Raw genomic sequence first — 14,129 nt, 5'->3', positions numbered from 1 at the left:
AAGGGCACTATGGCTCTCGGAAGCGGATACCTTGAAACTCTTGCCGGACTCGGTCTGGAAGGTGCTGCTGGACTCGAATCTAGCTGTTCTACGGCAGACCAACACGGCTACTCTTTGAAACATTTTTAGACTTCTGATAGCCATTACTTTCCTATCGACATTCATCAAGACTTCGCCGGTTCTTCACTTTGAAAAAAAGATAAAAAATAATTAAAAAACCCAGCCTGAACGAGTTTCTTCCTTCACGGAAAGACCGCTAGGCATCATGGTCAGCTAATAAATTAATTTGCAGGGGCAGTCCAGCCACCCCCAAAAAACCCTTCTAAATGCACTGTAGAGGAACTCAGTCCTAGACACTGATTTTAGGAAACGTTCCCTATCAAGAAAAGAGGAACTAATAAAAAGGGGGTGGGGTGGGAGTGGGAGATATCTAAGGCAGGACCGTACTAAGCTGGATTGAATCGGCTTGGTAGTTTCCTTACGAAGTAACGCAATAACCATCTATCGTCTCGATCTTCTATACTTTACATAAGTCAGAGCATTTGCTTTCCCAGGAATGCCTTTCATGGCTGTAACTTAAACCTTCCTTCCTTCCTTCCTTCCTTCCTTCCTTCCTTCCTTCCTTCCTTCCTTCCATCCTCTCTCTCTCTCTCTCTCTCTCTCTCTCTCTCTCTCTCTCTCTCTCTCTCTCTCTCTCTCTCTCTCTCTCAAGAATGCCTTTCATGACTGTAACTTAAACCTACCTTCCTTCCTTCCTTCCTTCCTTCCTTCCTTCCTTCCTTCCTTCCTTCCTTCCTCTCCCTCTCCCTCTCCCTCTCTCTCTCTCTCTCTCTCTCATGCCTTTCATGGCTGTAACTTAAACCTCCCTCCCTCCCTCCCTCCCTCCCTCCCTCCCTCCCTCCCTCCCTCCCTCCTTCTTTCTTTCTTTCTTTCTTTCTTTCTTTCTTTCTTTCTTTCTTTCTTTCTTTCTTTCTTTCTTTCTTTCTTTCTTTCTTTCTTTCTCCCTCCCTCCCTCCCTCCCTCCCTCCCTCCCTCCCTCCCTCCCTCTTTCTTTCTTTCTTTCTCTCCCCCTCTCCCCCTCCCTCTTTCTTTCTTTCTTTCTTTCTTTCTTTCTTTCTTTCTTTCTTTCTTTCTTTCTTTTCTTTCTTTCTTTCTTTCTTTCTTTCTTTCTTTCTTTCTTTCTTTCTTTCTTCTTCCTTCCTTCCTTCCTTCCTTCCTTCCCTCCCTCCCTCCCTCCCTCCCTCCCTCCCTCCCTCCCTGGGCCAGCTAGAGCCAGCGCTCCACCCCGCTTGCGGCTCCAGGCGGCGAGCTGAAGGAGCCAATGCGAGGCGGCGGCGCTGCCCTCCGAGCGCTTCCTGCCCACCTCCGCGCTGCGCGCCCTCCCCAGCGGCACGGCCAGGACGATGCCCGAGCAGCGGCCTCCCAGAGCCTCTCCGCCCTCCAGCCGCCGCTCTCTACTCTCCGACAACTTATCTTATGGAGTTGCTAACGAGAAGGGGGGAAAACGATCTGAAACAGCCAGCAGCTCACGCATGGACGTTTGCGGGAGTCTGGATTTCATACTGCAGGCAACCCTGTTCTCTGGCCACGTGGATGCGCAGAGGCATGACTCTCTAACACCCCCCCCCCCACACACACACATACCGGCAGGTATTCCCAAGTTCTGCTCCGGACTGCCCCTTAACATTTGGAGAAGGTAGAAAGTGGCACGCTTCTTTGGTTGGGTCCGAAGCGGCAGGGCCGATCCCCAAACCGATTAAGATCATTGGGCAGGGAAATAAATTAAATCCTACCCCCAAAATGACGAAGGGTGTGCTTTGCACCTCGGCCACTTCGCGCTGGGACTGAGCAATCCCCGCATGTAACTGGTTTCTAGAGCCACTGGCATCTGCATTCCGCATGTCCCCAAGGAAACGGAAATGAAAGGCCTCGACGGTGATCTCCAACGCGCCCCTGAAAAGTTAGATTGCTCTCTGTATCTCCTGGCACTCAGCCCTAGATCGTCTGGCAGAAATTCTTGGGCCCAGACCGCTCTCCCCTCCTTTCTCTCCCCCCCCCCATGCCCAAACTCCTAAACATCAATATAAAATAAGAGGAAGTGGCAGATTTTCGAGTTCTCGGCCCAAATCTTCTGGGAGGCGCCGGTGTGTATGGAAGGCAAAATAACAGGCTGCCGTTCTTTGGCCCAACACGCAGGATCCCGGACAGACTTTGGAGCATCAAAGTCCAGACCCGAGAAAGCTAGACTGGACCTCGGCACGCACATCAATGTCCACGTCACATCTTCCTGGGCGTGGACCATTGTGCTGTGCAATGCCCTGTCTGTCGGCCCGCAGTAAAGTCCCCCTTTCCCCCATCCATCCATCCATCCATCCATCCATCCATCCATCCATCCATCCATCCATCCATCCATCCATCCATCCATCCCAACCAAGGGCCGTATCGATGCCAGGCTGCAAATGACAAGAGTGGTCGCGTGCTTCAGCATGGCTTTCATATTGTTCACATTTTTGTACCCTCCTAAGAGCAGCTGGAAGGAGCCTGTTGTATTCCTAAGCGCATCTAGCCCCCAAGGAATGCTGCACAGTCCGGCTGCTCCCATTGCAGTCCTCCCAGGCTCGCTCGTTTGGGAAGAAGCCTCACTTGCTTCCAGGTACACATGGTCGGTCCCCAGGGCTGCAATCCTAGATATACTTATTTGGAAGCAAGTTCCACTGAAATCAACGAAACATTTCCGAGCAAAAAGGGTTAGGACTAGAACTGGAAAAGGCGAGGGGCTCATTTGGTAGGACGGATGGTGCTCCGCACAATAAATTGTAAAGGCAGCCCCTCTCGCGGAATAAACCCGCTCACGGAGCCTGTTCATATTCACAGGCAATCAGTTGGTTTTTCTACACTGGATCACACGAGGTTCCCTACTGAATGTGTGAACAGACGCGCGACAGCGTGTTATAACAGTTTCACCTGTGGAGTTCTGGCTGGGATTGTCCATTCACACGTGCCGATGGTCCCATGTGATGCACATGCACGTGGGGACGCAGTCTCTCTCTCTCTCTCTCTCTCTCCTTTCCCCATAACTTCCTAGACAATGGCCCCATGGCTCCTCTCCTCTCGCAATGCACAAGGAACTGGGAGAACGGGTCGGAGTCTCTCGGGGCTGCCTTTAAGGGATCCGCCCGCTGGAACATTGACGGTTGCCTGGAGCCACTTCAACGACCCTTCCCCGTCCTTTCACCACCAAGTTCGGCAGATTTCTCTCTGTGCTATGTGAAATCTCTCCTGGGTTGGCTCAGCTCGCCCTAACTTTGCTTGACGCTTGGGATTATAAAAGATGACGGCCTGGGCAGGCGCCTGAAGCCTCGGGCACCGGGAGAGACGCCCTGCCTTTCACGTCTAGGACCCTTGACTTTAAACTCGCCGAGCGATCCACATCAGATCTGTCGGATCCCAGCGCAGAGTTTTCCTCCGCAGGGGCTTGGGGGAGACGTTTTGATCAGAAGCAACCAGGAGTTGCTAGGAAAAGTGGAGGGCAAGAGGAAGACCAACAAGAGATGGATTGACTCAATAAAGGAAGCCACAGCCTTCAATTTGCAAGATCTGAACAAGGCTGTCAAAGATAGGACATTTTGGAGGACTTTCATTCATAGGGTCGCCATGAGTCGGAAGCGACTTGACGGCACTTCACACACACACACACACACACACAGGTCCGGCGGAACTGGAGGTGGGCACGATTCAACCCCAAGGAAATTAGCAGGGGCCAGCTCTCGGTCTTTGGTTTGGCCTCCTTCTCCCGCCCTCTTTCCCGCTTGGTTTTGTCTCCCATTCCAACCTTTGGGAATGTGGGACTTGATCAGAGCTGACTTTACGCGCAAAGTTAAGAGAACTAGAATTGAGGGCCCCAGTATAAAAGAGCAAGAGTCCAGTAGCACTTCTGTCCACAGCTCACTTCTGCAGATACAGCCCTAGATTAGAGCTCCAGATTGATTATAAGGGACTTTCAAAAACCCTAAAAAGTTTTTTTTTTGGAGGGGGGAGAAATAATGTTGTGGGGCTCTCTCAAATTTGACAAAGTTTAAGGCCTCTGCATGTCTTAATCCGGCCCTGGGACCGACCCTGCCAAAAGTCAACCCTTGTACCGCTGAAGTCGATGGGACTGGCCCTCAACCGCTGGGCGACTCTCCCTAAGGGGTGCAGCCCTTTCCCACCGCTTTGGCCATTTACTCATGGAAGGTTTTGCATTGGATTTGCCACTCTATAGATGCACACTTTCCCCCATCCGAATTCTCAAAACTCTGCATGGGGGCTTATTGTTGAGTTTTGAGAATACGGCTGGGGGGACAGTGCATCTAGAGTGGCAAATCGAAGGCAAAACCTCCCATGTATAAATGGCATAGTAGGAGCGCGATCTTCAACTGAGAAACAAGCCCCACTAAACTGGAGTATGCGAAGTGTGTTGAGCTACCTTTCTCGTCGAGAAAGTAACGGGGCTTTCAAGTACTTGACTTTTTTGCCAGACCCTGATCTGTCCCGTTGCCCCTTGTAAAGTGCTCTAGGGTTTCTGGTAAGCAAAGAAGGGGGGGGTGTACGCACGCTGCAGCAGAGAGGGTACATTAAGGGAAGACAAAGGCAAGCATTAGTCCTAAACGCGGTTACTCGGAAGGAAGCCTGATTGGTTCCAATGGGACTTCCTGCCCACTCTCTGTGCTTAGGGTTAGGGCATGCCATTTTATTCCAGGAGGGAGCGATTTGGTTGCGGCCGCACGAAACGGGGGTGGGGTGGGGTGGGGTGGGGTGGTTCAAGTCCTTCCTCTGCCCCGGACTCACTCGACGGCCTGGGGCGGGTCGTTTCTCGCTCCGTCAGCCAGCCGCAACATCAGCCACTCCCCTTGGCAAGGCTGGGGTGCAAAGCCACCCCCAAACGCAGGAGATCTGGCTCGACGGTTCCTGGCTGAGATTCTAGCCCCATAGGCCAACTGGTCCCAGTTCAGGGCCTTACAACCCCCGCCCCCCCCCCCGGGGGCCACCCTGCGCCCCGGCCCCGGCAGGTTTTGTTCGGAACAAGCGCCGGTCAAGCGGCGAGGATGCCTTCCCACACAACCTGCACTTAGGGATTGGCAAGAGCCGATTGGCACCGCACCGCGTCGGCGGGCCGGGCCGGGCCTCCCTCGCGCCGCCGCCTCGGCCAGAGTCCACCAGCCGCTCGCTTCACAAAGCGCCGCGCTCGGGAGCTGCCTTGGGGAACCGGGCGAAGCACTGGACGGCCCAGGAGGGACGCCCGGCGGCCCTGGCTCAGAAGACCTCCACCAGCAGCCACAAACGAGGCTCATCCATCCATCCCTCCATCCCTCCATCCATCCATCCATCCCTCCTTCTTTCTTTCTTTCTTTCTTTCTTTCTTTCTTTCTTTCTTTCTTTCTCTTCTTTCTTTCTTTCTTTCTTTCTTTTTCTTTCTTTCTTTCTCTCTTTCTCTCTTTCTCTCCTTCCTTCCTTCCTTCTCTCTCTCAGGAATGCTTTTCATGGCTGTAACTTAAACCTTCTTTCTTTCTTTCTTTCTTTCTTTCTTTCTTTCTTTCTTTCTTTCTTTCTTTCTTTCTTTCTTTCTCTCTCTCTCTCTCTCTCTCTCTCTCTCTCTCTCTCTCTCTCTCTGGAATGCCTTTCATGGCTGTAACTTTAACCTTCTTTCTTTCTTTCTTTCTTTCTTTCTTTCTTTCTTTCTTTCTTTTCTTTCTTTCTTTCTCTCTCTTTCTTCCTCTCTCTCTCTCTCTCTCTCTCTCTCTCTCTCTCTCTCTCTCTCTCTCTCTCTCAGGAATGCCTTTCATGGCTGTAACTTAAACCTTCTTTCTTTCTTTCTTTCTTTCTTTCTTTCTTTCTTTTCTTTCTTTCTCTCTCTTTCTTCCTTTCTCTCTCTCTCTCTCTCTCTCTCTCAGGAATGCCTTTCACGGCTGTAACTTAAACTTTCTTTCTTTCTTTCTTTCTTCCTTCCTTCCTTCCTTCCTTCCTTCCTTCCTTCCTTCCTTCCTTCCTTCCTTCCTTCCTTCCTTCCTTCCTTCCTTCCTTCCTTCCTTCCTTCCTTCCTTCCTTCCTTCCTTCCTTCCTTCTCTCTCTCTCTCTCTCTCTCTCTCTCTCTCAGGAATGCCTTTCATGGCTGTAACTTAAACCTTCCTTCCTTCCTTCCTTCCTTCCTTCCTTCCTTCCTTCCTTCCTTCCTTCCTTCCTTCTCCATCTTTCTTTCTTTCTTTCTTTCTTTCTTTCTTTCTTTCTTTCTTTCTTTCTTTCTTTCTTTCTTTCTTTTCTTTCTTTCTTTCTTTCTTTCTTCCTTCCTTCCTTCCTTCCTTCCTTCCTTCCTTCCTTCCTTCCTTCCTTCCTTCCTTCCTTCCTTCCTCCCCACCCCCCCATCGCTCTTCCTCGGCGTCAGAGGCGGCCTACAACAGCAAGAAAGAAAACCTGGGGCCCGTTTGCTTTGGATTGCGAAAGGCCGTCATCCATCAGAGATGGGTGTTGTAATGACTCCACCTCTTACTGCCTGCCCACGCTTAAAAAGAAAAGAAGAGAGCGTCTTATCTCTGTGCCACCAGAAGGTGGCGGCGGTGGGGGAATTCCACTGAAAATGGAACCCATTTCAGCCCTATAGGTTGGCGCAGAAAAATCTCCAACACCTGGAGATGTTCCCAGGTCTGAGATTGAAAGTTGACCCGGGATCAGAAGATACTGCCCCCTGTCATTCATTGGAACAAAGGCTACAGTTCTGGCACAGTTACTTGTGAAGAAGCCCACACTGTAACTGCTTGTTTGAACAAATGTACACAGCCTACCTACTGTCTAAATTTCATAGGTTTTTGATAGGGTTGCCAACCTCCAGGTTACTAGCTGGAAATCTGCTATTACAACTGATCTCCAGCCGATAGAGATCAGTTCACCTGGAGAAAATGGCCGCTTTGGCAATTGGACTCTATGGCATTGAAGTCCCTCCACATCCCAAACACTGCCCTCCTCAGGCTCCATCCCAAAAACCTCCTGCCAGTGGCGAAGAGGGGCCTAGCAACCGTCGCTTTAGGAGATCTATCAGCTACTTAATGCAGTGCAAGAATACTGGCTGTAGCAGGCCATTCACACATGGCAAGATAGGAAACCCAGGGTTGCGGCAAATGGCACGTGCCACATAGAGATGCAGCCAGGTGCTAATTGTGCCAGTGTGATATATGTATTTTCAAGCCCTTGTTTGCCTCTTTACTCTTGCGACATGCACTTAAAAATATTCTTGATCTGAGCCTAAAATGGGACCTGTAAAGCAGCACAGCTGTAAGAATGTGCCATGTTATCAGAACAACCATATGAGAAGATCTGAAACCCAACTGCATGCCTATCTAAAAGCATATTTTAAGAAGTTCAGAAGTTGTGTTGTTCTGCGGGATAAATTTTTATGCAACGGGTTTTGTGCTATACATTGAGTGCGTTTGCTGGCGGGCTGCTATGTCCCTTTGTGGCATGGGAGCAGCTTCTAGCTAGTCTTGGCCCATGCTGTACTGGCAACATCTGTAAAGATGGCAGTTATCAGATGGCTTGTGTCATGGTTACTTCTCTCAGTGTTACCAGCTCCATCACAGGCCCGTATGTTGATGCAGAGAAAAAAACAACCTTCTGAGACCAGGGACATGATCTGAGAACACATTCTATGGCAGGGGTCCCCAATCTTGTTGAACCTGTGGGAACTTTGGGAATGTTAAGAACAAGTAGTGGATGCCCAAACAAAATGGCTGCCATATAGGCTGGGTCCAGTCTCAAAACATTGGTACCACAAAATGTTAGATAGTTTCAAGACAAGTGTCCTCCTATGATGGAGGCAGCTATTTACTGCGTGTATATTCCATCTTTCTCTCCACTGGGGACCCAAATGGCTTACATCATTCTTCTCTCCTTCATTTTATCCTCACAACAACCCTGTGAAGGAGGTGAGGCTGAGAGTGTGTGACTGGCCCATGGTCACTCAGCAAGCTTCCATGGCAGAATGGGGATTTGAACCTGGGTGTTTCACATCTTAGTCTGACACTGTAATCACTATATCACACTGGAAAAATCTTCATTTTTCTTCCATTAATGTAGAAGTCAATTAATCACTCAACATTCATATAATGCTGGGGAATGTACAAAGTACTTCCAATATGTTATATTTTGGTATCCCTTAAAACAAACAGGATCAAGAGCCCCATGGTGCAGAGTGGTAAACTACACTACTGCAGTCAAAAGCTCTGCTCACGACCTGAGTTCGATCCCAACAGAAGTCATTTTCAGGTAGCCAGCTCAAGGTTGACTCAGCCTTGCACCCTTCCAAGGTTGGTTAAATGAGTACCCAGCTTGCTGGGGGTAAAGTGTAGATGACTGGGAAAGGCAATGGCCAAACACCCCACAAACATTGTCTACCTAGTAAACGTCAGGATGTGACGTCACCCCACGGGTCAGGAATGACCTTAAAACAAACAGGAGGGCTGTCATAGTAAAGGGTTGTAGTAAAACAGAAATGTTCAGGAAGACATTTTTATAAAGTGAACAGGATTCTAACTTTAATAGCTGTGAAAATTTTAAGGTTATCTTTTATTCTTGCATTCTTTATTGTATGTGTTATATCATTTTTGTTGCATTGTTTTCTAATTCTGTAATCTACCTTGAGTCTCAATGAGAAAGTCAGACTATGAAGAAAGTAAATAAGTAAACAATAAAGCAGGTCAGCTTCATATTGCAGGTGTGGGAGCCAGAACACGAAGGATTCATGTTTGGATATCCCACCCCAGAACTGCTTCAAAAAGCAGTTGTGAGGATGATGGGAGGGCAATATGAATTAGGGTCATTAAATCCCATTTCCCCAGCTAGAAATGTGTCCGTCCATGTTGCTTTCAGCTCAGGAGTGAACCCCCTCCCCATACACAAGCACTTACATTTTGCTTAAGGATACCTAGTAAATTTAGGGTTTAGGTTAAAATTTAAGGGAGGGATTTTTTTTTTTTTGCTGTCAAGTTGCAGTTGCGTTATGGTGACCCCATAGGGTTTTCAAGGCAAGAGACATTTGCCGTTGCCTGCCTCTGATTCATGACCCTGGACTTCCTTGGTGGTCTCCCATCCAAGTACTAACTAGTGGCTACCCTGCTTAGCTTCTGAGATCTGACAAGATTGGGCTAGCCTGGACTATCTGGACTTGATTACTATACATTTAATTGTTATTTTATAGAGTACTATCAGCATGCATGGTGCTTTGGGCTCCTGGTTCCAAGGCGCATACTGTGTAAATTCCCAGTTGTTACTGCTTGTTACAAAACCACTCTTGCTCTCACCTCCTCTCGATTGATAAGGATGCAAATAGACCCATTTTATAGCACTGCCTATAAGAGGCTGATGCATCAGGCAGGCATTAGTAGGCAATAAACATTATACAAGCTTCAGAGTGGCTTCACTGAGTGGCTTGTTTTTTCTTCTCACCTAAGCAAGTTTTTCAAGTTAGTTCTCCCCCTAAAGCAAGCATATAAAAATATCTAAACTTTATATTATCAGGAAGCTTGTGATTTTATGAGGCTTAGAAAAAATTAAACACAGAAAGTGATTTTATACTGCTTCTGAATATGGCAAAGGAAGATCTCCAGTAGAAAACTGGATTTTAGATATTATTATTTGTTCAATCAGCAGTCACCAAAAGTACGTTGAGTTGGAACCAGGCAAGAAAGAAAGGAAAAAGAGAAGAAAGGAGCAATCCTAAGTAGATCTACTTGGAAGTATGTCCCATTTTATTCAATAGGGTTTACTCCCAGGAAGGTTTTCTTAGGATCGCAACTGAAATCAACAAAAGATGAGTTTTCATTTTTAGCGACTTCAGTGTGTGGCCAGGTTTGGTTTCAGAGCCTCAGAATGACGGCAGTGGAGTCTCAATATTCTCCTCCATCAAATCCAGCTTTCAGGGGATCAACAACCAAGATTTCCTTCCCTCATTCCCAAATCATATGTTTTATTGCATTAGCTCAAACCTCAGACACTATTATATCACCATCAAATACATACCAACTAAACAAAGTCTTACAAATTGACTGATCAGCCTATTATGTCTCAAAAAGGAATCTGCAGGAGCTAAAATGTACCCTGATGGCAATACTGCTGACACCTAATACTAGTGGCACCTTAAAACTAGCAAATTTTAGTCTTTAAGGTGCCACTGAACTTTGATTATGCTACAAAAAACTAACATAGCTCCACATCTGGAATTTTAGGACAACTAATATTCTTGGCATAAAACCACATAGTGTACACATTATTTATTTGAAAATGAATAAGATGCCTTCTAGTCTAAAAACTCATCCGAGTGGCATGCAATAACATCGGGAGGGGGAGCAAAAACTCAAGTTAAGAATTCATAAGATGACACAAAGTCATAAGCAGATACACATACAGTAGAAAACACCTATAGGCCAAAAGAATCCTTCCTTGATCTAAACAGAATTGGGTGTTTGTAAGTAAGGAATGTGAAAGGAACCACAATTCCATAGGTCCTGCTGTGTGCCTCTCACATGTAAGCTTTTGGACGGCTGGAATACTAAGCCATTCTCGCCTTCAGATGCCAGTGACTGGCAAGTCCTTTAAGAATGAAGATATTTCAAAAGCTATACACTTGGTGCAGGCCACTATATTCTTGTTGGTATTGACCCTGGGGGTAAATTGGTTTTTAAAATTATATTACTTGGATTTGTATCTCGGTGGCTCCCTGCTGTTTTTTAAAATAGATTTAGTACAGAAGAATGTTTGTCTTCACAGAACACATCAATAATATAACTGCTATGAGATGCCACCAGCTTAGACAGCTTTTCAAAACCTTTTTGACATGTTCAGAAGAGATTGGACCATGAGCTATGATAGCTAAATAGACCCTAAATAGATATATAAATTGACCCTAAATAGCCATGTTAAAAGGCAGTAAATACCAGAAGCTGGGGACATATAGTGGAGAGTAATAGTGGCCATCACTGGAAACAGAATACTGGGGTAGAGGAACTATTGGTCTGCTCCAGCTGAGTTCTTATGACTATGTATGGTTCTGCCCTGAGCAGAAACTGAAGTTTTTGCAGACAACTGCTCAACAAATACTGAAAATATGCAAGGGTTTGGTCATTCATTATTTGTGTCCCATTGCTGGGACTAAACCATAGTGTTAAATAATGACAGTAGTGTTAGGGGCTGCATAAACCAATTTGGCTTCTAACTTGGCTTCTAATTGCAGGCATAAAATTTGATCTAAACACTGCTTCCTCGTTTCCTTTGCTTTGGACTATTTGATGGTCACAGCCTGGTTGCTCTTATAACCGCTGATGTCAATAAAGCTATTTTTGGTTTTTTACCTAAGATCAACATTATCTCCCTTTTCCCCCTAGGTTTGTTTTAAATTTCTGTTTATGCAGGCCATAAGGGAAGGTGCCTATCCTAGATCCTTCTGTCTAGATATCCTTCTGACTTTTGCTGTAATTTTAATAATGGGAGTTTTCCATAGATGGTTGAAAATGTATTTTTTTAATGGAGAATGTGCAGCTGTTCAACTGAACAAGCACAGCCATATCTTGATTTTTTCTTATGTGAGAAATGCAAGGGTTGGATCCAGTGGATTTTTTACTCAGTCTTGCCCAGTTCATGTCTCTACTATACCTTTACCTCTCCTGGTGTTTATACATACAGGTCCCATGATCTAGATAAAGGGGATCTTGCATTTTTCGCCAACAGAGAAACTGATTGGAACCAACCCACAGTTTTATTCAATGCCTCTAAAAGTGTCTCAAAGTGCATGAATGTGGCTTGTAATTCAGTGCGAGCACAATGCCCTCTTCTTAATACTAAGAACAGTTTCTTGGGAGTAAGTCCCACTGAATAAAATGGGGCTTACTTATGAGTAAAATGGCTTAGGAATACTTTTGTTTCTGCTACATCCCATCCCCTTCTCTCACTGATGTCATAGGCAGGATTTGGTAAAGTTATCAGGGGCATTATTATTGGCTTTGTTAGGTGATGAATTTCTCCTAACAGAAAAAGTCATCAACATTTCAGCCAACAGCCATAATGTGGGAAGTCATTAATGCAGGAGAAGAGGAAACAAGTCTTATTTCATCCCAGTAATGAGGATGTCCAGAGATTTCTCAACCAGTGTCTATTTAAAAGTTTCAAAATGGATTGAGCATATCTCTAAAATTTCTCCAGTTTTGATCAATTTGCTGTGCTCACTGATACAAACTGTCAGGCAAAAATACTGTAGCACTGTCTTATCTCTGTTCCCATTCCAACCTGTGTGTGTGAAAAACTTACCAGAGAGCAATTTTCAAGATTACCACACTAAAAAATTCCATTGGGTTTTGTTAGTAGCAAGTTTACTGAATGCCCAACTGTATTTAAACTTTCTACCCTTTTATTTCACTATAACTACCAATTTAGCAACTTCATAAAGAGAATCCAACTCAATGTGTAATTCTGGTGTGTGTGTGTCCCATTGAATTGTCATGATCCTTTTATGAGAAGGGGAGGTTGACCTAGCCACAGTTTAACACTTTTTAGTTCTATTTATGAACATGGCAAGAGATTTAAGAACATGTTTAATCTCTCTGTGAATGAATTGTTACTTAATTGTGCCCAAGATTGGTTAAGCTCATGCCCCATCATAAACATAAAGGTTTGCAGCCATTATCTAAACAAAATATACTTATTTTGTCATCAACATGTTCATGTTTTGTCACTAAATATTATTTAACAGATTCTTATTCTTCTGAAGCATAAGGCTGTAACTGTAAACTCACTTACCGAGGACTAAATGCTATGGAAGTCAATATCTTACTTCTGTGCACAAGATGGTGCTTCTTGTCATTAAGTGATCTCACAATGAAGATTTTTCAATATTAAATAGCTGAGGAGGCTAAGGTTTAACCCTGCGAGACAGTCAGAAAAATTTCTACTTACCGCCTGGAATAAGGCCATGTTTTATGGACTCCTGTGTGTTGCCAGTATCCGAACCAGAAGACATAATTAGGTGCAAATATATAATGCCCTTGAATTGTAGATATTCAGCATTGAGCACAGCAAAAGGTGAGGCTTGTAAACTTTTCTGGCCTTGGGTTGTAGGCTACAGTAACCTTCAGTGAAAGTTAGGTAGAAGTCCATCAACCACACACACACAAAATCCAATAATTCAGAAAGTAACAGGCACGTCTTTGAATGGACTCTGCACTTTTTTCAGCATTAGTGGCCCTCTGTAAACCATCTATCCCGTTTCATGATGGTCTCTAATCAGAAGAATCGGAACCTGGGATAGGCTTGGCCTGGTCACATGACTATGAGCAGGTTGATAAGAGGACCCTGTTATAAAGTGACAGCAAAAAAGAGATAAGAACTCTTGGCAGATAACGGCAGAGAAATGATTAACTTCGGGCTGGAGAGGTGCTATGAAACAGAGAGAGGAAGGCTGTAAACTTCTGGGGGTCAAGAGATCATACTGAATGGACAGCCCCCCCTTTCCAATGTAAAGTGTAACATCTATAAACTCATGTTTGTGACCTGCCCTCTTGATGTCATCATCTCTTTACAGAGTGGACTACAATGCCTGAGCGTTCGGAGCTTCTGTAAATACTTCTGGATGGCAGAACAAGCAAACATTCATCCCTTAACCGAGGCTTGCAAACGTATTTATTGCTCTGCATCCCAAAGCAATAGCACTGGGCAAGCCCATGGAGATTTTGTCTGACACAAACATTTTATTGTACCTATTCATTAGACAGGAGACTATCCCCAGCTTGTTTGACTGATAGTTACCACCAGTTAAAAGTGTAAATTATTTTTTTCTGCAATTTCTTAAGTCCCTTATTGCATGGTTAAACACAGTTATCCTGGGAAAATAATAGCTCCACTCACAATGCAGTTTTTTTTTCTAGGTGAGGAAATGTTTTCTCTAAAATCTTCTCAAATATTTTGCCAAGAGGGGCAGCAGAATGTTGCTTAAATGCAGGGACCCTCTGAAGCTTACCACCCATTCCTGGCCTTCCAGAATGAAAGCCCTTAGGAGGCCAGGAAGGGGCTGCGCTGGCGGTCGTGCCCCCTGCGCTGGCGCCTGTGCCACTTACATT

At 45.6% G+C, this 14,129-nt stretch overlaps 1 protein-coding gene across 1 annotated transcript in view; it reads right to left on the bottom strand.

Annotated features, from left to right (window-relative positions):
- NR5A2 (nuclear receptor subfamily 5 group A member 2) overlaps positions 1-13,087 on the bottom strand; it is a 142,375-nt gene extending 129,288 nt beyond the window's left edge. Inside the window, exon 1 of the mRNA XM_056844439.1 lies at positions 12,970-13,087. Within this exon, the coding sequence (XP_056700417.1) occupies positions 12,970-13,033 (64 nt within the window). The 5' untranslated portion in view covers positions 13,034-13,087. The remainder of the gene's footprint in view (positions 1-12,969) is intronic.
- Positions 13,088-14,129: the final 1,042 nt, after the last annotated feature.

The sequence above is a fragment of the Euleptes europaea genome, chromosome 2, assembly GCF_029931775.1.
Source record: "Euleptes europaea isolate rEulEur1 chromosome 2, rEulEur1.hap1, whole genome shotgun sequence".
NCBI lineage: Eukaryota > Metazoa > Chordata > Lepidosauria > Squamata > Sphaerodactylidae > Euleptes > Euleptes europaea.
Note: the sequence above shows the minus strand (reverse complement) of the source record. Positions and strands in the feature narration are given on the sequence as shown.